The 24840-nt window shown below is 45.6% G+C and overlaps 1 protein-coding gene across 2 annotated transcripts in view; it reads left to right on the top strand.

Moving 5' to 3' along the window:
- Rasgef1b (RasGEF domain family member 1B) overlaps positions 1-24840 on the top strand; it is a 34891-nt gene that overhangs the window by 3844 nt on the left and 6207 nt on the right. The window contains exons 2-10 of one of the 2 annotated variants that reach the window (XM_052198285.1): positions 6308-6490; positions 7881-8003; positions 8488-8625; positions 13764-13979; positions 14465-14539; positions 15967-16062; positions 16169-16271; positions 18882-18961; positions 19581-19676. In XM_052198285.1, the coding sequence (XP_052054245.1) occupies positions 6314-6490; positions 7881-8003; positions 8488-8625; positions 13764-13979; positions 14465-14539; positions 15967-16062; positions 16169-16271; positions 18882-18961; positions 19581-19676 (1104 nt within the window). In that variant the 5' untranslated portion in view covers positions 6308-6313. The remainder of the gene's footprint in view (positions 1-6307; positions 6491-7880; positions 8004-8487; positions 8626-13763; positions 13980-14464; positions 14540-15966; positions 16063-16168; positions 16272-18881; positions 18962-19580; positions 19677-24840) is intronic. The other variant, XM_052198286.1, reaches the window with a different exon arrangement.

The raw sequence follows: 24840 nt of genomic DNA on the forward strand, positions 1-24840 counted from the left end.
GCCTGTGGTGACCATCAGACAGTGAAGAAGAGGCTATTCTCTTAGGATTGTAGGCCTTGTGGCAACACTTGATTAGGTAATGGTGATTTTGGAGATTAGTCTTATTATTTCAATGAAATAATTGATTCTCATCACAGATGGGCAGGCATCTGGGGCGTCAGAAAATAGAGCGGATGGGCACAGGCCACTGATTTATGTCTTACTTGTTTCCCAAGCTCAATTGTATGCGGATACCCTCGCATCCCCTGTACAGTAGCTGCCATTCCCTTGTTTGTATAAATCAGCTGTAAGTGCTGGAAAGCACCAGCTCTGTCAAGACAGGGACCCAGGCTCCACCTACTGCTTAGCTCTAGAATTGCAAGGACGCTGTAGAGGGTAAAGGCTTTTAAGGCGTGAAGGAAGTCAGCATGTCTTGGCTTCCCGTGCTACATACACTCTGTAGGAAGGTTTTCAATGACACTCCAGGCCTATTCAGAGTTTCCATGTACCAAAATGTCATTTTGTGCTTTAATAAATTGCTAACACCGCCCCATGGCAAAAGATCATAAATCTAACCTTTGTTTTTCTTCCAACTGAAAATGTTAACTAGTTGACAGAATTCTTTTCCTTTGCCAATTAGGGATTGGTTTAAAAAAAAGAAAGAAAAGAAAAATTCTAGGTAACTTAAGGGGCTGATAAAGCAAAATGTAAATTGGCTTGTGTGTGTGTGTGTGTGTGTGTGTGTGTGAGCAGAGTGAGGGTGTGAGGTGGGGGCATGTAACAAATCAGGAAACATGTAACAGATCAGGAAACATGTAACAAATCAGGAAACATGTAACAGATCAGGAAACATGTAACAAATCAGGAAACATGTAACAAAGCAAGAAACATCCCCATTCCTTTGCAGAGGGAAAACAGGTCCAGTTCCCAGCACCCCTGTTGGCTCATAAATGCCTGTAACTCCAGTTCCAGGGCATCTAACGCCCTCTTCTGGCCTCCTCGAGTACTACCCCACATACACATTATTAAAAAAAATTATTAAATAAGTAATCTCTCTCCTTTAGCTAGGAACCCTGTAGAGCTTTGGATTTCGTTCTAGAATTTAGCTCTAAAATTGCACCCTGCAGAGGTCATCCAGCCACACCACCCTTCTACTCTCAGTCGCTTGCCTTCTTAACAAAATGCCTCTTTTTCTAAAGAGGGTTAGTGGAGCTGTAGCCTGCTAAAATTGATCTGGGGGGATCAATGTCAGGCCAAACTTCTCAGTCTATGGAAAGAAAGGAGAAGAGAAGCATCTCTTCTTTTCGAAGCTTAAAAATACACCGCCCTTCAGGTGGCAGTCAGAAGCTTGACTGCGGCCTTTCACCTGGGCTCAGATCCACTGTCACCTGGATCTTGGGCCGGTCTGCATTCCCAAGTCTGGTGTCACCAAAAGGAAGCCATCAGTCTGGAACATTCCCTAGAAGGATTCAGGAGCTTATACCCAGTGCCTGCTGTGTCAGCTGAGAAAACAAAAGAGTTGTTGAATATGCAAGGTGCGAAGTTCCTTTGGAATCTAGACAGGAATTGAGAAAGGTCAAGTTCCAGGTATCAAATGAACTCTCTTCCCACTAAACAAATGCGCTTTCAGGGTTTAGCTGAGAGAAGGAGATCTTTGCCTACTTATTTAAATTGGGACACTTGTCTAGCATTTAGGCTGCTGCTAAAACACTGTAATCAGTGTAGAGCCTTTGGGTTGTAAACACCTCGTCCTGTTATGACATAGAGCAGAAAAGTGTTTCTGTCTTCTCTTGAGAGTGAAGGAGACGCTGACGCACTGTTCTAGGAAAGATTTGCAAAGCATCTGCCGCAGAAGTGAGGAGTGGCTTTTGATGTCACCCCACGCCCATCCACATGGCCACCTCTCTTTCAGTTGGAGTTACCACCTGAAACCGCCTCATCCCCAGTGCACCTGCTTCGTCATAAATAACATTGCACAGAAGCAGTTGCTAATTCAGAGGCAGTCTGCCTGCCGCTCGCTCGCTCGCTGGGGGAAAGGCAGCTTTTCCTCTGGAGCTTTCGTTGGTCTGAAGCCATTAGGCATGCATTTCAGATTCATTCATCCTGTAAATCACCCACAGTCTGCTCCCTTGCTTGGGGGGGATCAATGTCAGGCCAAACTTCCTGAGGGTCCTTGGAAGTACATGATCTATTTTTGTGCCCAAATTAACAGCCCTGTAAGATGTCTGACAGCTGAGTTCAGCTTACCAAATCAATTTTAAGAAGATATTCGTCTTCTCTGACTGGGTTGAGCATGTTTTGTTCCTCCTAGAAACTTTTCCAGCATAATTTATAATCTGTGGACCTATTTCAGTGACCAGAAAGTATTGTTTTTCCTTTAGCCTAGTTTATTGTTTTATAAAATAAAAATCTATTTTCTGTTATCTTACTGTGCTCTCTACCCAGAGTGATGCCCTGTTAGGAACAGGGAGCCTATTTCAGGAACTCTGCCTCAAAGACAAGGCATTCTTGTATTATCTTTAACTCAGTTGAATTAGTTATCCCCCCCAACACACACACACACACACACACACACACACACACACACACTTGATTTATAAGGAGCTGGTCCTTGTAGTATGAGTTTTTGCTACACTGCTTTGGCTCCTGGCCAGTTGCGCACTGTGTACATGCACCCACCCAGGAGCCAACTTTGGATCTGCGTTAATGAAACACACACACACACACACACACACACACACACACACACACACACACACAAGCTTATTTTTAAAATACCTTGGCTACCTCAAAGTATGGGCACTCTCAAACCTTTCCTTGCTACCCCAGGCCCAATGAGGAAAGTAGCCAGTGGTCACTGACCCGAAATCTGACATTGGGAGCTCTCTTCTGCAATTCTCCTCGTCTGTCTCCCACCTCATCCTGTCAATTCACCCCCACCTCCCCCATTCTTCTCTGCATCCCAACTGGTGCAACTCTAAGGGTCCTGCCTAGTGCCTGGCCATTGGCATCTTTATTGATTGATTAAAAACCAATTGGGGACAAGGACCCTTAGCATTTGGATACACAGATTCCCGATTGAATCAAAGCATTAGAACCACTCCCCAACAGGTCCTAAATGTATTCCAGGAAGGTTCTCTGATGTTCCATCCTACCCTCTTGCTTTCGAGTAGACACAAGACATGTAGGGTCTGTACAGGACAGCTCCCTGCACTTGATAGGAGCTCCACTGATATATATGCAGACTCGCCCGTGCATTCATGTGAGGACAGTCAGGGAGAGGAAAGACGTCAGTGCTATTAGTTGACTAGAATGTGTGTTGAGTTCCAAGTAACCAACTTAGAAATGAAACTCTAGAGTAAGAGTTATTGTCCAGCCTGCGATATATGTTAAATGGTGATTTGAATAGTCAACCAATTTCCGCATGTCTCATACAAGTCTCTTTTTTCAAGGGAATTAACTCTTGGGGTTTGAGTTAGTTATAAATCAAGCCAGGACTTACCTGAGAGCTTTTATACGCTCAAATTTTGGAAAAAGACAGCAGTCCCCATTTATAGGTATATTGGATAGCATAGACTCTGTATAAAAGGAGTGGACCCTGGCGGGCTGGCTGTACTTTAGAATGCATGGGAGGAGTGACGTATAGGCGCATGGACACCCCCCACCCCCAGCTGTGAGAACTGCAAGGAAGGACAGTGGCTGCTGAGGAGGCATCACGACTGCAGTGAGGTAGAAAGATGAATGGAGTCAGAGGTGAGGACAGTTTGTCCCTGCCTGGATCTGCCTGGAGGCACATCTTCCCCAGAGGGAGAGCGTGGAGCCTGGGCAGCCGGAAGGCTCCGATCCTCATGTCTGGTACTTTGGGTATGAAGTTTAGTTTCTTAACAAGAAACAATCTCATTTCATCATCTGACCCTCAGTCTTCCATTCCAGAACTGAAGCTAATGCAACTAAAGGCCCAGATGTGGAGTCTGGGTGTGACTGCACAAACACCAGCTACTGATGTAGATCACAGGGCTGACGAAGCTTGAGGAACCAAACTGCGAGGCTTACCTTCTTAGGTGTATGAACTCAAGTTTCCAACAGTACGTTCCGTACCGCTCAGCTGGTTTTGTGATTGTGTGCCACCGTTAGTCTTTCAGAAAGAGCCTGGCTTGGCTGTAAGCTGGCGGTCGTCAAGGATGCCTGATGGACACTAGGCCCCGTGGGACACTAGGTCCCGTGATCTTTCTATTGTCACTTGACTCATTACATTTTTTTTCTTTTGCTGGCAATCTGTAAAGTAAATACAAGAAAAATCCCTCTGTATTTCATTGAGTCCCGGGTGCCACCCACCATATAATGCTGTGTTATTTCATATGCTGTTTGAATAACTGTCGACCGAAACAATTTATTCTGCTTTGACACGTTCCAGTAGAGTGGTTGTTGACAATCACTTTCTTCCTATTTCCATCAGTTTTGGTTTTTATGGAACCGTTGGAAATTCTCCGCACTGGCTTATGGGTGGGATCAAGGTCACTTGAGTTCACCTATCTGAGCCCTCGGTCACATTCATAGAAACAGGAGTTTGGATGTGGCTGTGCGGGCACATGGCTCGTTCTATGACCATCTTTCCTCGGTCACAGTCACTCAGTCTCCAAATCCTCCAGGCTTGCCCTGATCCTCCAAATGACTGCTTCTAACTGATTGTAGTTTAAAAGGAAATCTAGTTTCTACCTCTTGAAACAGATGACAGTTTCTGCGACCCCTTTGAATGGTTATCATTTTTTGATTTTTCTGGAGTTCTCAAGTCCCGGTTAACCGCCTCCCAGAGACACTTGAGTAGATTCACTTAATAACAAGTGAAAGAAATGGCAAGGAAACTTCATGGTTCTGGGTGGAAAAGCTTCCCGTCTTCGGGGGGTCTTACTCTTAAGTCTGTGTGTGAAGGACTCTGCGTGGCTGCCACCCCTGTGTGGCTGTCCCCCCTCCTGAAGGTGTTCTAGGACACAGACTGGGGACAAGGCCACTACATGAAGCTTCTTTCTCTCTGTCTTACTGTCTTTCTTTTTGAGGCAAGATCTGTCCACATAGTTCTGGCTGTCCTGGAACTCACTCCATAGACCAGGCTGACCTTGAACTCACAGAGACCTGCCTGCTTCTGCCTTCAGAGTGCTCAGGTTAAAAAGTATGTGCCACCACACCCAGCCCAGCACAGCTCTATATCATTCTTGGTTCTTGCTTTTCCCAGATGCTGTTTTTGTTTGCCATGTTGGCTTTATAGACTTTTTCCCAACACCCCATTCCAACCCCATGCACCCCACCTTGTTATGAGGCTCCTAGCCCATCCCCCACATCCCTAGGTGGGACGGATGCTGGGGGAGGACTGAGCTCCATCTCCCTCATTGAGATGCAAATACCTTTCAGCATCTTGAAAAGAAGGATTTGCCCAGGTGCTGGCTGCCTGCCCCCCACCCCCACCCCACAAGCTGCTCCCAGTCAGTCCTGAGCCCCAGGTCTGTCCTGGGCACAGCATTCAGCCCTGAATCCCCTGGTTCTTCAAGTCCTGAATGCCTCCATTGTCCAGACACCCAGCCAGAAACCTGAGTGCTCTCGAAGGCCCTGCCCTAGGTCCCCCAAAATCCAAGTAATAATTCAACGGCTCCTGGCCTGCATTGGGCAGCATCGGACTGGGGCCTTGTGACTGACAGAGTAACTTACCTAGGCGGGTCAGTCCTCCTTGTTCTTAAACATGAAGCTTCTCCTCAAGGTCAGAGGCTTTGCATACGCTACACATGCAGCACCTCAAACCCCAGATTTGATGAGGTCAAAGGTCAAATAATTATCTGATGCTCTAGTAAAGATAGGGAGCCAGCCTCAAGTTTTCCGATATGTGCAAACATAAATACACACTCAAGACACACAGAGACAAAGGCACGAACTACACATTTTAATTCCAGGTCTCTTGCAGATTAGTCTTGGCAGCATCAGCTTTGATAGCCATCCACACGTCCAGTGCCCTCCCCTCAGAGTTTCTTTTCTTAGGTCTTATCTAATTCATCCCAGGAAAGTCTTGACTTGAAAACCCTGTCGTAACCCAGCTGGAGTCTGGTTCACAAGTGACAGTAAAGGCCTGGGGAGGTAAATGGCCTTGCGCAGATCATGACTGGTTCCGGGCATTTCATAATATTTGGTTGAACATACGCGTGAGTTTGGCTCCTCATGCTTCTGACGGTGTGATATAGCTCTTTTCTTACCTTGCCTGTCTTCTGTTGTAAGAATTACTGACGGAATCTCCCGCTTCATACTATATGCCGCTGATCACTGTGTTTTCTTTTATTCCCTTCAGGAAAGCATGCCTCAAACACCTCCCTTCTCGGCGATGTTTGACAGCAGCGGCTACAACCGAAACCTCTACCAGTCTGCAGAGGACGGCTGTGGTGGCTTGTACTACCATGACAATAACCTCCTGTCTGGGTCTCTGGAAGCACTTATCCAGCACTTAGTACCCAACGTGGATTACTATCCTGATGTAGGTGTTGCTGTTCCTCAAAAACCCTTCAACAGTACGGATTAGAAACCGCAGTGGGCTCTGCAGGGACACAGCCTTTGCTGGGCAGTTATCTAGGTTGCTAAGAATTTTTTTCTGAAGACCAGATTGAGCCTGGGCTGGATGAGACCGTGGTAAAGCCCCCCTGTCTGTTTCTTTTTAGGTTGCCTACCTCATTTTAGGCAGCCTAAATGGAGCGATGCCCATAGACTTACTCAGAGCCTGCATCTTGCTCTGCAAATAAAAATGCTATCAGAGAGAGGATTGGATGTTCCTATAATTAATTACTATGACATCTCAGTCTTTGTTCGGAGAGGCAGAGGTCAAAGGTCAATACCACATATTTATTCCTTGGTTTCCTATCTGGGCCAAGCAGGTTCCCCGTCCCCACTGTGTCTGAATGTAGAAGGACACGGAGGTGGAGTTTCCTAGGCAGCTGTTATTGATAGTAAGTTTGTAGAAATACCTAGGGACCACATTTATTAGTTTTCACAAATACAATAATAACCTTGTTGCGCAGAGGAGAGCGTGCGCGTGCCAATGGTAATTCGCGTAAGGTCCCTTACTGAGCTATCTCTGCGTGACTCATTACATAGCGTTTTCAAATATGCTCCCACCCAGGGAGACCTTGTTATCAAAAGTAAAAGGAATCCCTTGTTCAGTACTGTGAGTGTTTGTGAAGCTCTGAAGGCGCCTGAGAAGTGGAGAGCAAACAGTCTGTGGGGCTCCTCTGTTCACAGGAGTCTGGAACTGTAGGACAAACAGGCAAGGCTTCCTCACTGGCCCCTAGGGAGACAGCGTGGTTAAAGAAAAGTAGGTAGTGTCGTTGCGCCCTTATCCAGCCGCTTAGGCGGGATGAACCCCTGGGATGCCTGCAGGTGAGCCTTGGAATGTTGTGATGCAAAGGCTGGGTGTGCTGCGCCAAGCACACTGCAGAATGCTTGACTGGATGGGAGTAGGGTGGTTGTCTTGTTTTGTTTTGTTTTTGGTTACGGGAGATGATTTCTGGACATATAACCTTATTCGATGTCGTCAACATATTTAAGGCAGTCTTGCCTCTCTGGGCTGAATGCCACTCTCTCGATGACACCAGAAAATGAATCTGTCCTGGCTCCCGATGACAGATAAGGAAATGTCCTCTGGATTGTTCCAGGTGTTGGACTTCTGCTATTATTCTGTTATTCTTAGTGTGTGTTAAGGGGAAGGATACGGTGATGGCGGAGGGAAAGTGACCTTACGCTGCTTTAGTGGCACGCATTTTCTGCAACCTGCGGCCTGCTGGCTTCGATGTAGAAGAAGAGTGCAATATGCAGGGATGGAGTGAGTTCACAGAGGTGGTAACGGTGACGACTCTTTCCTTCTCTTGCTGCAGAGGACGTACATCTTCACCTTCCTGCTCAGCTCTCGACTGTTCATGCACCCGTACGAACTCATGGCCAAGGTGTGCCACTTGTGTGTCGAGCACCAGCGTCTGAGTGAAGCAGATGGCGATAAGGTGAGGCGGCCTGTGAGTGGTTGGACGTGCGTTGTTTTCATTCGATAGGCTAGCTCGGGCCTCTTCGATGGGCTAGCTCGGGCTTAGGTTGTGTGATCTCCATGAGCAACCCTCGCTCAGCCCCACACTGATGCGCTACATGGCACCACAACTGTGTATGTGGAATTGAGAAGGGTATAAAGATCGGGGCGTAGGGCTCAGGAAGTGGTTCAGTGATAGACTACTTACCTCCTGTGTGTAGGACTGTGGGTTAGATGCCCAGGACTGTAAAATTAAAATAAGATAAACCAAAGGACAGTATTAAAGTCACAGAGGACCCTCAGTCCCACCTTGGTTGACTGCACTTGGTGTTAACACGAAGAGGTTATCACCCGAGAGAGTTTGCCGCGCTAGCCGTCAGCCAGGGACACCTGTTACTTGGTTGTTTATTTAATGCAGAGCACGGTGATGGACATCTCTGACGCAGATTTTCTTTTCTCCCTAGAACCAGATGAGAAAAATTGCACCTAAAATCCTTCAACTCTTGACAGAGTGGACGGAAACGTTTCCTTATGACTTCCGGGATGAGAGGGTGATGAGGAACCTGAAGGACCTGGCACACAGGATGGCCAGCGGCGAGGAGGTTGGTCACTGAAGCTCAGGAAAGGCCGTTGGTGCTTCCCCGTGAGGCCGGAACTGGGCTGGATTGCCACAGAACTCCTCAGTGCTTTTTTTTTTTACTTTGGACGGCCCCACAGCCCTCTGTGTAGCCTGCATTGGCATTTTGGCAGGTCAGGTAGGGAATAATTATTCCAGTCCACTTCAGATGAGTGTGATCTGCAGTCTTATGTGGTTATTTGGGGGCGGTGTTCGTGTTAATTCATGGTGCCAGGCGCGTTTTGATTTGATTGCACTTCAGTCTGTCTTCTGCAGAGGTTTGACCCAGCTCGTATATTAATCTCTGTGTGTCCGCCCATACTTAGAGTGGATAGAGCCAAATGGCATATTAATAACTCATAATTAGAAATAGACAGACAGTCCAGGCCGTAGAGGGGGAAAACATGTATGCCAGTGTTTGGTGTGAGTGGATCTGGCAAGGACTACTGTGGCTTGTACGTTCCGGATCTAAGGGAGATGCAGCCGTTTACAGATAGTCAGGTAAGAAACATACTAATTATTCTGGGAATTAAGTGAAAAGCTTAGAAATTTGGGGCAGACATAAGGCAGTGTGATGACGTACAGGAAAAACAGAAAGCAAAGAGGTCCATGGAGGGACTTAACATGCTGTTCACAGTGTTTACGGTGAACTCTCCTTGATAAAAGAGAGACGGTGCGCTGCTGTATAATTAGCAAAGGTGATTCCCGGGGCTGGGGGTGGCAGGAAACAATCCAAGTATTCTGGTGCCAGAAGGTACTTCAAGGGTAGGACCCAGAAGAAGTGGAGATTCAAAGTCTCTTAGGTCATACTCCATAAATATCACTTCCCTCCATTGAGCCTTTGATAGGCAGGTGCTAACCAGCTTTAGTAGATCCGGGGTTATTTGAAGCAGGCCTGGAGGGCGAACTTTGTGTTGAAGCTTGTTGGGCAAGGATAACTTTGAGGTTTCCGTGTGGCAGATAAGTTCCCGGGAACAAGTTCGGCACGGATGTAACGCTGTCACCTAGGAGGAGCCTGGCAGTGAGCGGTGTCCCAGAGGAGGGACGCTGCGCTGGGCCTCCATGCCAGCTCCCTGGAGAAGGGGTTCTCTCAGCTCCGTGCTGCAGAGATGACAGCTCACAGCACCTGTCCTGACTCGTATCACTCTGTCTTACTGCCGTCCCCCTAACCTAAGATTCATGACAGGAGGCAAAAGCAGCTCTTCCGAGCACTTAGCTCTCTGGCGTGGTTTTCAGCCCAGGAGCTGACGCTTTCACGCTTCCTTTGTGGCGTCACGTGGAACGCCCCGCCAGTTGTGACTCTTCTGGTCCACTTGCCTGTCTTAGGCTGAGATGGCGATGGACACCCACGAAGGGGAATGTCCAACCGTGCAGTCTGCCGTAAGCGTTCTGTTAGGGATGGCAGCTGCTGGCCGCTCGGCGGGGCCAGTGCTGGCCCAGTGTCTTTGGCTTATGACAGACAAACTGGTCAAAGGATGAGCGCCATCCTAGGCTTCCCCTTCTCTGAGGCTAAAGTCTGAGTCACAGTCAGTTTTCAGTTAGGTTCAATCATATGGAGCTATTGATGCTGCCGGTCAATCTCTTATCTGTTGCTTTTTAGAGATAGGAGCTAGAAATTGCGTCTAAACTTGTTTCTTCACAAAAAAAGGAACACCTGGTTATTATTATTATTATTTTTAAAGATTTGTTTTAGTTATTTTATATCTGTGACTATACTGTTCTCTTCAGACACACCAGAAGAGAGCATCAGGTCCCATTGTAGATGGTTCTGAGGCACCATGTGGTTGCTGGGAATTGAACTCAGGACCTCTGGAAGAACAATCCGTGCTCTTAACCACTGAGCCATCTCTCTATCCACTATGATGATGATGATGATGATGATAAGATAAAATGCTGTGCTTTGAAAATGCTAAATTGATGGCTTTTGGGCTTTCTTATCATAGAAATTAAAAAAAAAAAGATGCTCCTTTTGATTTGTTTGCCTACTGAGTTCTGGTCTTTATCAACAAGGTCAGGACTTCAGGAATTGAGGGATGGAGGAAAGGAACAGATATCCTTCTGACCCTGACTTCTCGCTGATACTCTTGTGCTAACAGCACGCAGAGGCCCGCTGGCTTGAGAGTGGTGTGCCACAGGCATTATTAAAGGTAAACAAGGTTTGCCAGGAAGTACACTGAACTCAGGCAGAGATGGAGGCTGCGTCTGCCTTCACTGGCCAGGGCTTCTGGGAAGCTGCCATTTCTTGGCTGCTTTTATCCAGAATTTAGGAATTGGCTCCACACATAACAGTTGCTTGATTTGGGTGTGCTCTGGCTAGTCCCCTAAATTCCTAGCTTCCTTCTCATTCCATAAATCATGACACTAAGTGCCTTGTGCTAATGTGTGAAAGGCCCTTGCTGCGCTCTAGTCTTGGCAGGCTCCCTGCTATCACGTACCTAAATTCTTCTTCTCAGAGAGACCTCCCACAACTCCAATCACAGACCCTCCTATTCTTGACTTTTATGCCTTTCGTTTCCTGGCACTCTGGGATTTGTAGTTCATCGTTGCTCCATTGGACTCTAGGTTATGCCCACTCAGTTCATGATGGTTTCTTTAACTCCTGTCTAACACTGGGCATGTACTTGGCTCCAGTGTATTTGGATGGATGGACAGATGGATGGACGGATGGATGGACAGATGGATGGACGGATAGATAGATGGTAGATGGATGGATGGATGGATGGAAGGACGGATGGACAGATAGATGGTAGACGGATGGATGGGCGGATGGATAGATAGATGGTAGATGGACGGATGGACGGATAGGTAGATGGTAGATGGATGGACGGACGGATGGACGGATAGGTAGATGGTAGATGGATGGATGGATGTACAAACAAATGAACAAAAAAGCCAATTACGAGAACGGGGAAACATTATTCCTCCCAGTGGAAGAAGCCTGGGTTGGAGTTAGGACCTGTGGCTTCTTGCCTGTGACTTCAGGGTATTTTTTTTTTTTTTTGGCAGTCAGTGAGTCCAGGTGTGCCCCGTATATAATTTTTTTCTTTAGAATCTGCTAGGACAGTTCCACATAATTTGGCTTAATATGCTTCTCCCCTGGGGATTTGCCCCCAGATGAAGTGGTTTATTAGGACTCTCCTGGAAGAAACACAAAATAAAACTAATGATTGAATTTCATGACAAACGACCAGAGTAGGCGGTGAGCAATTTCCCTTCCTTAAGGGGCTGGCCGCTGTAATAAGGACTTCAGCCTTTATTTGCCAGGTAATGACTGTGGCTGGCAACTGAAGTTATAAAGAAGAATAAGTACATATTTAGCAATTCATGACTCAGTGAGGAAGGATGCTTAACTTCACAGAGCCTGGCTTTTCAAATGGAATCTGAGGAAAGCAGGAAGCTTTGGAAAGGGTCGCAGTGCTCCCTCTCCCTCTCCCCCTCCCTCCCTCCCTCCCTCTCCCTCCACACACTGACTCAGTCCACCCGTTGTGTGCTTTTTGTGTCACATCTTTCTGTGGCTTTTGCCTCACTGTGACTTGCAGTACCTCCACCTTCCCAAAGACAACATTTTTTAAAGTGGAGAACACAAATCTTTCACCTGCTAGACTTTGAGGAGAGCTCCGCTCCCCATCCATTGCTGCCTGTTGGAATCATCTGAAGGGTGTTTGCAGTGTGCTGTCCAGACTGTGCCTCATCCAAGCCTAGTCAGAGACCTGCCCCACGCTGCAGGCCAACCTGCTCAGCCCCCTGTTTTTTTCTGTTGGGACCTTCAGGTGGGGAGCAGTAGGAAAGTGGCCATTTCCACCAAAAGTCTCTTGTGTTGGGGACCCTGAGACTGCTGGTATCAAACTCGCTCTCGGGAACTCCCAACCCTCGTGCCCCACTTCATCTGCTATTGGAAAAATGTTATACAATGGGCATATTTAAAAGCTGCCAGTACCAGGTAGAGAAGAAAAAGATGGAGAAGGCTGTGCTTGCTCTTAAATCTTGCCTACTTGAGAATTAGACATTTTCAGATTTGTAATTTCCTTAATGTAAATATCTACAGGTGTGTGTGTGTGTGTTTAACATACTCTAAGCCAAATTATATATATATATATATATAATATATGTATGTATATTAGGCTTACAATGTTCAAATTTCAAATCTCGGCAGATGCTACCAGGCACCTTTTAAAAAGCCACGGAGGCATAAGCATAGACTCGCCTGCATCTGTAGACTCCCCGGTCTTTTCTCCTGTGGAGCTGTCTGCCCCAGTGTCCAGATGCCACTGAGTCAGTCTGCCTGGCGCTTGCCAACATGAGCGCCATAGTTTACCTTGAAGGAAGGATGGTTGCTGTTAGCAGTGGGAGGTCAGAAAAGAAAGATCAGAATAACTCCATATCAAAAAAATATACTGGAAGGAAGGAAGGAAGGAAGGAAGGAAGGAAGGAAGGAAGAAGAAAAGGAAGGAAGGAGGAAGGGGGAAGGAAGGGTGGGTTGACTAGGAAGTCATTTCTTTGCTTTAACAAGTGTTTTAAAAGGCAAGCGGTCAACATTCACCTATAATACAGGAAATACTTTTGTTATTAACGTCTCTCAAGAGTCTTGAATGTAGCCTGGTGCAGTCAACAAAGTGGCACCCGGTGGCAGCTTTGTGGCGAGAGATCTCCCCTGTGAGGGAGTGGTGGTGAACATCAGTGCTGTCGCGTGCACGGGAGGGAATGGGAGTGAGCAGAGAGAGGTCAGACTGCCAGTGAATACCCAGTTCCACAGTGGATGGGGAAGATCAGGAAGGTGACATGGACAGCGGTGGTGCGATCCTGTCGCGTAGCTGCTGTGCACTTGGCAGAACAAGAATAAGGAAATTATAGGCACGGAGAAACCACACATGTGACTGTAAAAACATGGGAAGGCGGTGGTCCAACTTCAGATCCATGTGGCTTAGTGTAACGTAAGTAAGCAGGGACAGTTTCACAAGAGCACGCCTAGTCATGTGTAGTCTTATTACACTAGATCACCTCAATAGCTAAGCTGAAGTTTCTGAGGTGTTTTCAAGGCCCAGCCTGAATTATAGTTTTTAGCTGCTAGAGCTTAGAAGACGGGGTGTGTGAAGCCTCACACAAACACCGTCCCTCACTTCCCAGCAGACGTACCGGAAGAACGTCCAGCAGATGATGCAGTGTCTGATCCGAAAACTTGCCGCCCTCAGCCAGTATGAGGAAGTCCTGGCCAAACTCAGCTCCACAGCCACAGACCGACTCACAGTTCTGAAGACCAAGCCCCAGTCCATACAGCGGGACATCATGACCGTCTGCAGCGACCCTTACACGTTGGCCCAGCAGCTGACTCACATCGAGCTGGTGAGGCACTATCGTCTTTGCCCTTTGCAGCCGCAGACGGTTTGCTTTGGCATCCAGACTGTTTGCTGATAATAATATCAGGAGAGAGGTCAGAATAACTCAAAAGGGAAAAACATCCACACAACAGCTAGAGCATGTTTTGTGTGGCCATTTGAATACGGATGTTTCTGATACCCTAGGAGTTTACCCATAAACACATACTAAACAAGACGTAGAAGCAGAGTTTCCTGACCCTTTATCTTCTGTCTCTGATTAGTTTCCTGTTATTTTCCTATTACTTCCTTCCTTCTTCAACTGTCTTAGGAAACATTGGCCTAAGGAGAGAATTGCCTCTCTTCACATCTTGAAGCTGATGAAAGCATTCAGGGTTAAAAGCTCATTTTATGATCTGCCTTAAGAAATGCAGGGTAGTGCCAAAATTAATAGAGGGAAGTGGGTATCCGTCTTCTTCTCATTTTCTTTAATATTGTCTGCTTTTGTTTCAGGAGAGACTCAATTACATTGGCCCAGAAGAATTTGTTCAGGCATTTGTGCAGAAGGACCCTTTGGACAACGATAAGGTAATCAGTACCAAGTTGTTTGTTTTTGTGTTTTTCATTAGCTGTTTTGTGATTCCTTGTAGTTTTTCTTGGGCTGGGTCTGCGAGTGCCTGTACAATAGTCCTACCCCATCACTTCCTCCTTATTGGGGAATTTAATAAGCCCTTCCTGGCAGGCAGACACAATGTTGGTGAGAGAAGACGATAAGAACCTAATAGATTTAGCAGATTAAAGCCAGAAGGAAAACCATGGAGAACGGTGTGCCCGTGACTCGGCAGCAGGGGCGGGAGAGCCAGGATGCACCCAGCCTGCACAGCAAAGCTCTTGCTGGTCCCACCCCTTTCTGGATGTAAATCTGCTCACATATAAAGAACATGGTACTGGACATACACTATACATTCCACGAACATATTTGGCCCTTCTAGAGTGACCTCTAGAAGCAAGCTGAATTGTTAGGCTATCTGAGGCTGCCACATCTACTGATGAAGTCTCTCTGGGACACCAGCCAACAGCTGTTTCCCCCACCGACCAGCTTCTCTCGGTATGGGAAGTGAAGACTGTTTTTCAATAGGAGGCGAGTGGACTGTTTTGTTTGTGTCTTCTGAAAGGAAGGAAAGAGGATTAATGAACCTTTTCGAGCTTGGCCTTGAACTCCACGATAAGATGAACTGAGGCTTTTGAAACAGTCTGGCATTCACCCTGCTCTAGAGCATGGTGGTGTAGATTTCCATCTCTCTTTGGGCCAATGGTGCTCCGAAATTCGGATTCCCTCTCCCTGCTGGGCTGATAGCAATTGTTACGGGTGGCCCAAGGCTGTTTGAGGAAGGATCCAATTGCATTTCTGTTGCTCTGACAGAGTACCCTGGCTTGTTAGGCTCACAGTTTCAGATTCTGGGGAAATCGGGAGCCCAAGGAGCTAGTCACGTCCAGTCAAAACCAGAAACATGCCAGGATTCAAGAAGAATTTTATGCTTTGGTTTACTCCTAGGGTGAAGGGAGCGTCACATGTTTGCTTTCTTATCTTGCTCTCTCTCTAAGAATGGCAAGTTCCTCAGAAATAAAACTTTAACCTTTAAAAAGGGAGAAGGAACAGAGAGAAACAAGTGCAGACAGGTCTGTTCATACAAGTGGTTCTTTGCCGTGCTGCTCAGTGCGCCTGCCTAGAGGAAATGGTGCTGCCCTCAGTGGGCTGGGCCCTCCTACGTCCATTAACCATTGAGTCAGTCTCCCACGAACTTGGGAAGACCCAGACGATTCTAGCTTGTCAAGTGGACAGTTAAAAGTAACCAGCAAATCCTTCTTTGGAATTGAGGGTCTTAGGGCAGGTGCCACTGGGAGTAACGCCATTTCAGAGTCACGTCATTTCTCGGGAGGGAAGGAAGGACACTTTTGTGAACACAGCAGTGCGTATTTGCAGATCTCACCCGTCCATGTTGCTTCCTCTGTAGAGTTGCTACAGTGAACGGAAGAAAACACGAAACTTAGAAGCTTACGTAGAATGGTTCAATCGTCTAAGCTACTTGGTTGCTACAGAAATCTGCATGGTGAGACAGTGCATTTTTTCCCCTCAAATCCAGTTTTCCCGCTTGCTTTCTATCTGTTGGGCCTGTGTGTCACGTTCCTGTCTGCTCATAGTCGTTTTCCTTACAGCCTGTGAAGAAGAAACACCGAGCGAGGATGATTGAATATTTCATCGACGTGGCGCGAGAGTGTTTCAACATTGGAAACTTCAATTCTTTGATGGCAATTATCTGTGAGTGATTTTGTGTGTGTGTGTGTGTGTGTGTGTGTGTGTGTGTGTGTATACGTGATACTAGTTTTATGGGGCTTGCAAAATGTATCTGCTGAAAATCCTGAAAAAAATCTCTTTAATCCAGACTTACTGTGAAGCATTCAGAATGTTTTATGAAGCTAAATTAGTACAAGTGCATATAATCTTTCCTTCGCAAGCTCAAATTCATTCAGTGTCTTTAGTTCATTCATTCTCAGTTAAATGTAAAAGCTGAGGACTGAAACATCTGTCTAAATATGAGAAGTCTAGAGGTATTTGGGCAGCTCGTATACCAAGCATGATGGAAATGACCCAGATGAAATCTCACCATTTTGTCAGCGTTAGCCTGAGGATGGCCTAAGAAACCCAACCTTCCCTCTTGCCCACACTTCTCAGCTCATGACCGCAGTCTTCCAGGTCTCTCCAGAGGATCATGGAGCTGGGGGGCGGGGAGTTGATTGACACTGTGTGTCTTCCTACTCATTAGCACACACAGAAGCAAATCTTTGTGGCTCCAGCTTAACACTGGACGGCCATTTATACACTTTCAGGCACTCAGCAAATAGTTGTGTAAAAGAAAAAGAAGAGTTGGGTCATTTTGAAGCTAGAGGATCTTCTCAATGTAGTTTATTAATATTTTTCCTGATAAATCACTAACCCCCCCTTTTTTGTCTTTTATCACCTGCCTTTGTTTCCCCCCATTAAAATGCTGACCATGTTTGACTCCATAGGAATAGAGTGGGCATCTAAGTCCGGGTATCTGAAAGGCTGACATCCTTAGTGATAGAGGGTGACTAAGTTTTCTTCATCTACCAATTAGAAAGGGCCAAGGTAGGCCATAGTATGGATGAAGATATTAACATATAGCCAACAAAGAGCTTGTATCCATAACCCACATAGAACCATACAATTGCACTAGATAAACAACCAGGGATAATAGGAATATAAAAGGACCATCAGAAATGCAAAAGACCATCTCATACACCAAAATAACTTAAATTAATTAAAACTAGTTGTACCAAATATTGTTCAGGGTAAGAGGTATGTGGAATGAACGACACAGGAATAGAGGGAGTCTGGATCGTTTTATGGCTTTAGCAACTGGCAGTTTCTTATAAAGCTAATCAAAAACCTCCCCTGTAATCTAGAAGTTCCAACACTGACATATTTGGCCCATAAAAAGTGAGTACGCCTACAGAAAGATTTGTGCTAGAATTATAAATGAAGCTTCGTTCCTAATAGCTCCAGCTTGGAAAGGGCCCAAATGCCCATTTGCAAGTAAATGACTGAACAACCTGGCGTATTCAGACAATACATACTCTGCAGCAGTAAGATGAATCACTGGAACATACCTAAGCTGAATGAGTTTCACGATCGTGCTGAGCCTTTTCCAGGTCAGGCACGACAGGGCATGTGCATTGCGATGCCGCTCATGTGCGGAGGTCTAGAATAGACAAAGCCAACTAATGTCTGGCAATAGATGACCTTTGACCACTGTTGACATTTCTGGAGGAGGTGGAAGCTGATCAGAAGTGGGTCCAAAGGCGCTTTCCAGGTGATGGAAAGTTATAACTTGATTGGAATGGAGATAGATGACCTGGTCCACCTATCAAATTCATCTCATTGAACATTTAAGATCTGTGTCTGTGTTTTGCATCAATTAGCCATCAGTTTAAGTTATTAAACATAGAAATATTGGTGGCAAGAGATGAATATGTGTACTCATTTAGGTACATGTAGACTCATTTTCCTCTGCAGTGTGGTACCAAGTAGCTATAGTAGTACATAGGTTATCACTGAGACAGGCAGTGTGGCATCATGGGACAGGTATGGCCTGTGGTGCCACATTGGTATGATCTCTGCTACTGGGGCAACCAGATAACATTGGGAAAATCCCCCAGCCTGGAACTGAGGTTATTCTTGAAGGAATGTGTAGTGAGCATATGAGGAAATATATGGAAACCATGCATGATAGGTCAGGTGACAGGAAACAGGGTAACAAATAACAACCTGTGGCCCAGTTGCCAACTGTTCCGTTTTGTTTTATAATGGCCAATGAGCTCACTAGAATTCTAATATTTTGAAGTGATTGAAAAAAAGAAGAATTTCCAAATGAATATAATATAAATTCAGACTTTAGCATCTTGTCAGGTATGCTGTCTTATACCTTTTGTCCTAACACATGGGAGACTGAAAAGGGAGAATCTAGAACTCAAGTCTTAGTTCTAGAGAAAAGTTCAGACTGGCCTGCCTCAGAAAACCCAAACCATACCAGCGTCAGCGTCTATAAGTAAAGTGCTGCAGTCATGACCATTTGTGTATGTAGTTACCCTGGCTGCTCACATGCCACAACACGGCAGGGTCACAGTCCCTGAATATGACCTACATATCCCAAGAAGGGTGCCTAGCCCTTGCACAGCATGCTGCTTCTCAGCCGAGGGAAAGTTAGCAAGGAAATGTAAAGTTGGAGGCTGTTGGAGAACTCAGTTGCCGATGCTTCGCAACATACGCAGTGCAGGAGAACAAGCTACATTGGTGTCTTACATCTCTGTTTTCCATTCTCTTCCTTTCACGTCTGTTTTAAACCGGAAGCTGGTATGAACATGAGCCCGGTCTCGCGACTTAAGAAAACCTGGGCCAAAGTGAAGACTGCAAAGTTTGACATTCTTGAGGTATGTGAAAGGGGTGACTTAGCATTGAGTGGATAGAGCATGCCTGTGGTACCTGCACTCGGGAGGCTGAGTTTTGGGGCAGCCTGGGATGGATAGCGGTGCTCCTGTAAGATGGAATTCAGCTACGTGATGCTGCTTCTCCATCAGAGGGTACCATAAAAGGGAAAGACTTTCAGACCCAGAGGTAGAAAAGGGACTCAGACTGGAGAAGGGCAAAATAAAGTTGGTTTGGGGCTGGTCCTTTATAAACAGAGGTGGACATTTTGGAGTAATTGATAGAAGAAATGTTGACTTCTCTGTCACATAATTGTATGTGCCAGAGGAGAACTGGGATTCTGAACCATAGAGAAAGGGCTGTGTCCCCTTTGCCTTTTGTACTACTATACAGTGTCTTTATCTCCTTAGAATGTTCATTCACCACTATCTGGGCAAAGTTGGTTATCCCAAACAGCCATGCCCATATAACTCTGAAGTTATATGTTGTGTGTGTGTGTGTGTGTGTGTGAGATGAATAAATCATACTTCTAATGAATCTCCTAACTTACTGTGACTTTTTGTATGTGTCGGCATGATCTTGTAAGTTGGAAGGTGAGTGGTTAAAAACATTCTCTTTCTACAGCATCAGATGGATCCGTCAAGCAATTTCTACAACTACAGAACAGCTCTCCGAGGGGCAGCACAGAGGTCCCTCACTGCTCACAGTAGCAGAGAGAAGGTATGCTGGGAAGAGTGTCACTTGTTATCTATAGACTTGTCGGGATGTAAATACTACCTGGCATTGTTTTTACCCGCTCGGACCTGAGAGAGGTGCACTTATCTTATCCCTCGGGAGGAGAAGGCCACGAGGAAGAGGAGCGTGACAGTGGACAAAGAGAAGTGCTGTGGGGTGGACCTGTGCAGTTGTATATTACGTTCTTTGTCTGATTCTGTTTCTGATGCGTTCTGTAGCATCTTAGCTGTACTTCAGGCAGTTAGTTAAGTCATATGATAAGGGGACTAATAGCATTAGAGAGCAATTTGGTTTAATGGGAAAAAGACATTTAAGCTCTGCATAAGGTAGTTCACTTAACGTAACCTTTCTTTCAAAAGAATTAGCTTACCTCCCACAGTCAAGCCATTTATTCTCAGAAAGTAGGTTAGTTGCTATGGCGTTAGGCCTGCGGTGACTAATTGGATATGTAGGTGGCATGAAACAATACAGGAGCAGTGTCTAAAAAGAATTAATGATCCAGTCCTCCCCCCCCCCACTCATTATACCACAAGTTCTGGACTCTGGGACACATTTCTGTCTCAGTTCCTCTCAGGGGAAGGACAGATTGTCTGTCATGGTGTTTGAGAAGTAAATGCTCAGTTATGATAACAGCTATTGGTGACTTCTTTTTCTTTTTAAGATTTATTGAGTTTTGCTTTATGTGCATTGGTGTTTTGCCTGCATGTATGTCTGTGTGAGGGTGTCAGATCCCCCTGGAACTGGAGCTGCAGTTGTGAGCTGCCATGTGGGTGCTGGGAATCGAACCCAGGCACTCTGGAAGAGTAGACAGTCCTCTGAACTGCTGAGCCACCTCTCCAGCTGCTAATGCTTATTTCTTAGTGGCGGCTGTCAACTTTTAAATTCTGCCCCCATGTTAAGCAGTATTTTTAACCATGTTAAGCCTGAAGAAACTGGAGAAAATATCCCCTGACTTCTAAGTCACTTCCCCACAGAATCATCGGGACTAATGACCTAAGACTTAAACTCCTTTTAAAGATGTTTCTACCACTAGAACTGAAATGCTGGCTCCGGTGACATCTGAGAAACATCACAAATGCATTAACTTAATTTTTAACTGAGGAAACTTCTGGGCGCCGGGCAGTTTGCTAGCTTTTATATTTTGCTAAGAAGAGCCAATCTGTAGTGGGTTAAGCTTCCTAGTGACGATGCGCAAAAGCTAGGGAGGACCCCGATGTCCTGAAGTGAGGGGCGCGGGGAAGCAGTGAGACCACCCCATAGCTCCCTGTGGTGGACCCCAGCCTCCACACGGCCGTCGGTAAGGTGGGGAGGTGCCTGTGAGTCCTGAATGACAGAGGGCTGCAGCTCTGACAGCAGCCACCAAGGGAAGCCACCGTCACTTGTGCAACTTTCTCAGCTGCCCCCAGAAAGGCAAACAAATGTGATGATGTACATTATATGTCACTTAAGTCATGTCATCCTGCTTCATCTGTAAAGGGCAGTTCTGTGTCAATGTATAGGCTGTGCCTGTGGCTGATGGGCCAACCATAAATACAACCATCTGAAGAAGTATACCGTTCCTTTTTTATAATTGGCCTCAAAAGATAAGACATAAAAGCCACGTCTGGGCAGATCTATCCTTTTATTTTAAAAATGAGATTATTTTCCTTATTTTGAGCTGAGGGAGTTTCTTTATTCCAAAGTAAACTGCCCACTTTACAATCTCCTGGGCAGTACATCTCAAATAATGGTATTTGATCTTTTCCAAATCTCAAGTTTCTGTGGTCAAAGTAGCGCGTTTCCAGGAACCTGTTATGGTACAAAGCAAAGCTGTCTTCCGTGTGGGAGCCCTTAAGTGTTCTCTAAATAGTTCCCCTCCCTGTGGGTCCTCGGCACACGGAGTCTCTCAGTCTTTACCCCTGCATCTCTCATGCGTTTCCATGGCTTCCAGCCCCTTCCCTATGTTGTTTGTGTTTCTGTAAACTTGGTCCTCCTCATTAGCATCAATTTCTAGACAGAGAATTGGCCTGAAAGTCCAAAGACTGATTCTGAATTACCAGCAGTTCACGCTTACAGTACTGGGGTGGAACCTGGAACTTTGGTGCCCACCATGCAAGCACTCTACCATATCTCTAATAAAGCCCAGCTGTTAGTTCACTGGTTTGCACTGGTTTGTTTTTGAGAAAGAATTCACCAAGTAGCCCAGACAGGCCTTCATCTTTAGTAGCTGGGATTATCAGGCCCAAATGAATTCAGAATATATATGATTATATTAAGATTTCTCCAGTGTATATATGTATATGTATATGTATATGTATATGTATATGTATATGCATATGTATATGTATATGTATATGTATATGTATAGAGTGCTCTGTCTGTCTGTACGCCTGAATGTCAGAAGAGGACATAAGATCCCATTACAGATGGTTGTGAGCCACCATGTGGGTACTGGGAGTTGAACTTAGGACCTCTGGAAGAGTAGTCAGTGCTCCTAACTGCTGAACCATCTCTCTAGCCCCAGCATTCAGAATAGTTTTAAAGGGGAAACTTTTTTTGTACCTCCACTGATGGAGTACTTGCCTAGGATACACAAAAAGACTGGAGTTCAGCCCCCAGCTTTCCGTAGAACCACATGAGGCAGTACATACCCGAAATCCCAGCACTCAGGAGAATTAGAGAAGTTTAAGGTTATTCTTGGTTACATATTGATTTGGAGGGACATCCAGGAGGAATACATGATTCTCAATAATAATAAGATATATATTATTATATATATCAATAATAATAAGATATATATATATAATTTATTACATATATATGTGTAATACATATATATTGGTTTATATGTGGCTATATAATATATGGCTATAGAATGTATAAGTATATAATGTACCCATATGTTAGTTTCTATATGGCCATAGAATCTATATGGCTATAAAATCTATATGTATATTATTTATGTGTGTGTATATATATATTAGTTTATATATGGCTACTTAGTTTTCCCACTAATGATAGTGGTAAGACCTAATAAAAACATGACATATTCCCCTTACTGATCTCACAAAACCCTTGAGTGCTTATATTCTACACCAGTCAGTTCCCTGTGCAAAGCTGATGGGGACTCTCAGGAGTGAACGAGGGATTAAAGTCTGAGATTCCCTTCTTGTCACAAGCATGAGAAATAGAGCAGCCAAGTGCCCCACACTGTGTCTGCTGGCTGTGTTTCCGTGTTCCTGAAGAATGACTCAGTAGTCAAGCATCTCGTAGGGACACTGAATGCAAAACTCCCAGAAGGAATCCTTCTGCCTCCCACGGTTTAGTGGCCATTCTGAGAACTGCAGACTTAAGTCTACAAGACAGTGAATGAGGCCCACAGCCCACCTGAGGACAGGGACAGCACAGAAGCTTCTCCTGTAAAAGCACTGTAAATGACCACGTCTTGATTTTCATTGTGCCTCCCGCTTCCTGGGGCTGTCCCAGGATGCATGTTCATTGTCTTCTGAGTGTGTTCATGTTTGGGTTGTAGCAGAGAGCAGACCCTGCCAGTGCGTGGATCAGTGAGCATGGCCGTGCTCCCGTGGACCTCTGTGGCCACTGTCACTTCCATTTCACATACCCTGAAGTATTATTCTTTCGATGCCCTGGGCCAGCCACTTAAAAATGTAAGGTCTGTGTCTTCCAGGCCATACCAAGAATAACAACACGCACAGTTAAAGCAAAACAAGGCACAAACAAAATCCTTACATTTTACCCCTAGCTTTTAGTACCAGCCAACTGTGGAGACAGTTCTTACACTGATGTGTGATGGAGTCCGTAGACCAGCGCCTACCACCATGAGCGTTCTTTGAAAGTGGCAAGGGTTAGCGTAGGTGAGAGCCAGGGCCAGGAGAGGAAGAAGGAAGTGTGTACTACACGCTGTTGGCACATGCTACTTCACGGGCTCTGCAGACAAGTATGAGGTCGTCAGGGGTGCTGGGGACGCAGAAGATACATCTATTATCCTCAAGGATCAATGAAACAAAACTAATGAAAGGTGTTGTGACTTTTTGAAAAAAGACTTCAGAGAAGAGATCTGAATTTCTCTCTAGAAGAAAGTTGGTGCTTGTTCTTTGTGCGTGAGCCAAAAAGTTTGTTTTCTCATCCATGAGTCATGAGATTAGAAGACTTCAAAGACCTGATCTTGGTGTTTTTAGAATTCCCCCAAATAATCTGTTGGATGCGCTATTTACAGTGCAAACTCTTTCAAATACATAGCATTTGAGAAAAAAAATTAAAATGACTGTATCAGAACTTCGATCTCTAGCTGAGATGGGAGTGGTCCGACACAGGATACTTTTAAAGATTGCTACTCCAGGGTAGCCAGGGAACTACCGCCTCATCAAACCGCAGCATCCCCGCCAAGAAGGTATCATTACAGAAGCGTACTGGCTTTTGAAGTCTTTAATTTTAATTCACACATTTTCATCTCCCCCTCACCTGTAGTGTATTTGTCTGGCAACAGACAGTGCCAGGTTCTTCTACGGGGCTTTTCCAGGACAGCATGCGGAGACTTGCTCTCTCATGCAAGCCTTCTTCTATAGGAAACTGTAGCAACTATTATAGTTGCTTCTACTGTAGCAACTATTGCTTAAAACCTTCAGCTGTCACCATTATCTTGAGAAATGGCATCAAGAGTAAAATATAAAATCAACCAGCCCAACCAAACAAACCCAGCAAAAGGCCCCACTCATCTAAAACGAAGATGTCTAATGATAGGGTGATACGGAACATAGGAAGGAGATGGATCATGCCCCTTTAAGACTACTATAATTAAGGGGTCCCTAAATGAATGGAGTTCAAGTGCTTTTATCTCAGCAAGAACCTTTTAAATTTTATCGAAGTAAACACTGAAGAAAATAGGAAAAATTGAACAAAAAGTATTGGGCCATCCACTCGCCAACAGGGCTAGGCCCTACTGTGTGAGACCCTACTGTGTGAGACCCTACTGTGTGAGACCCTACTGTGTGAGACCCTACTGTGCTTAGGTACCGTGGCATTTGCACCCTAGGCCAAGCCATGGCAGGCAGTGAAGTGTGTGTCAGGGAGTGTGCAGAACAGTGTACCGAATGTAATTCTCGGTGGCCTTCCCTGCGATCCGGGTTAATATTGCCGGTTCATCCCTTAT

The sequence above is a fragment of the Apodemus sylvaticus genome, chromosome 11 (genome assembly GCF_947179515.1).
Source record: "Apodemus sylvaticus chromosome 11, mApoSyl1.1, whole genome shotgun sequence".
NCBI classification, from domain to species: Eukaryota; Metazoa; Chordata; class Mammalia; order Rodentia; family Muridae; genus Apodemus; species Apodemus sylvaticus.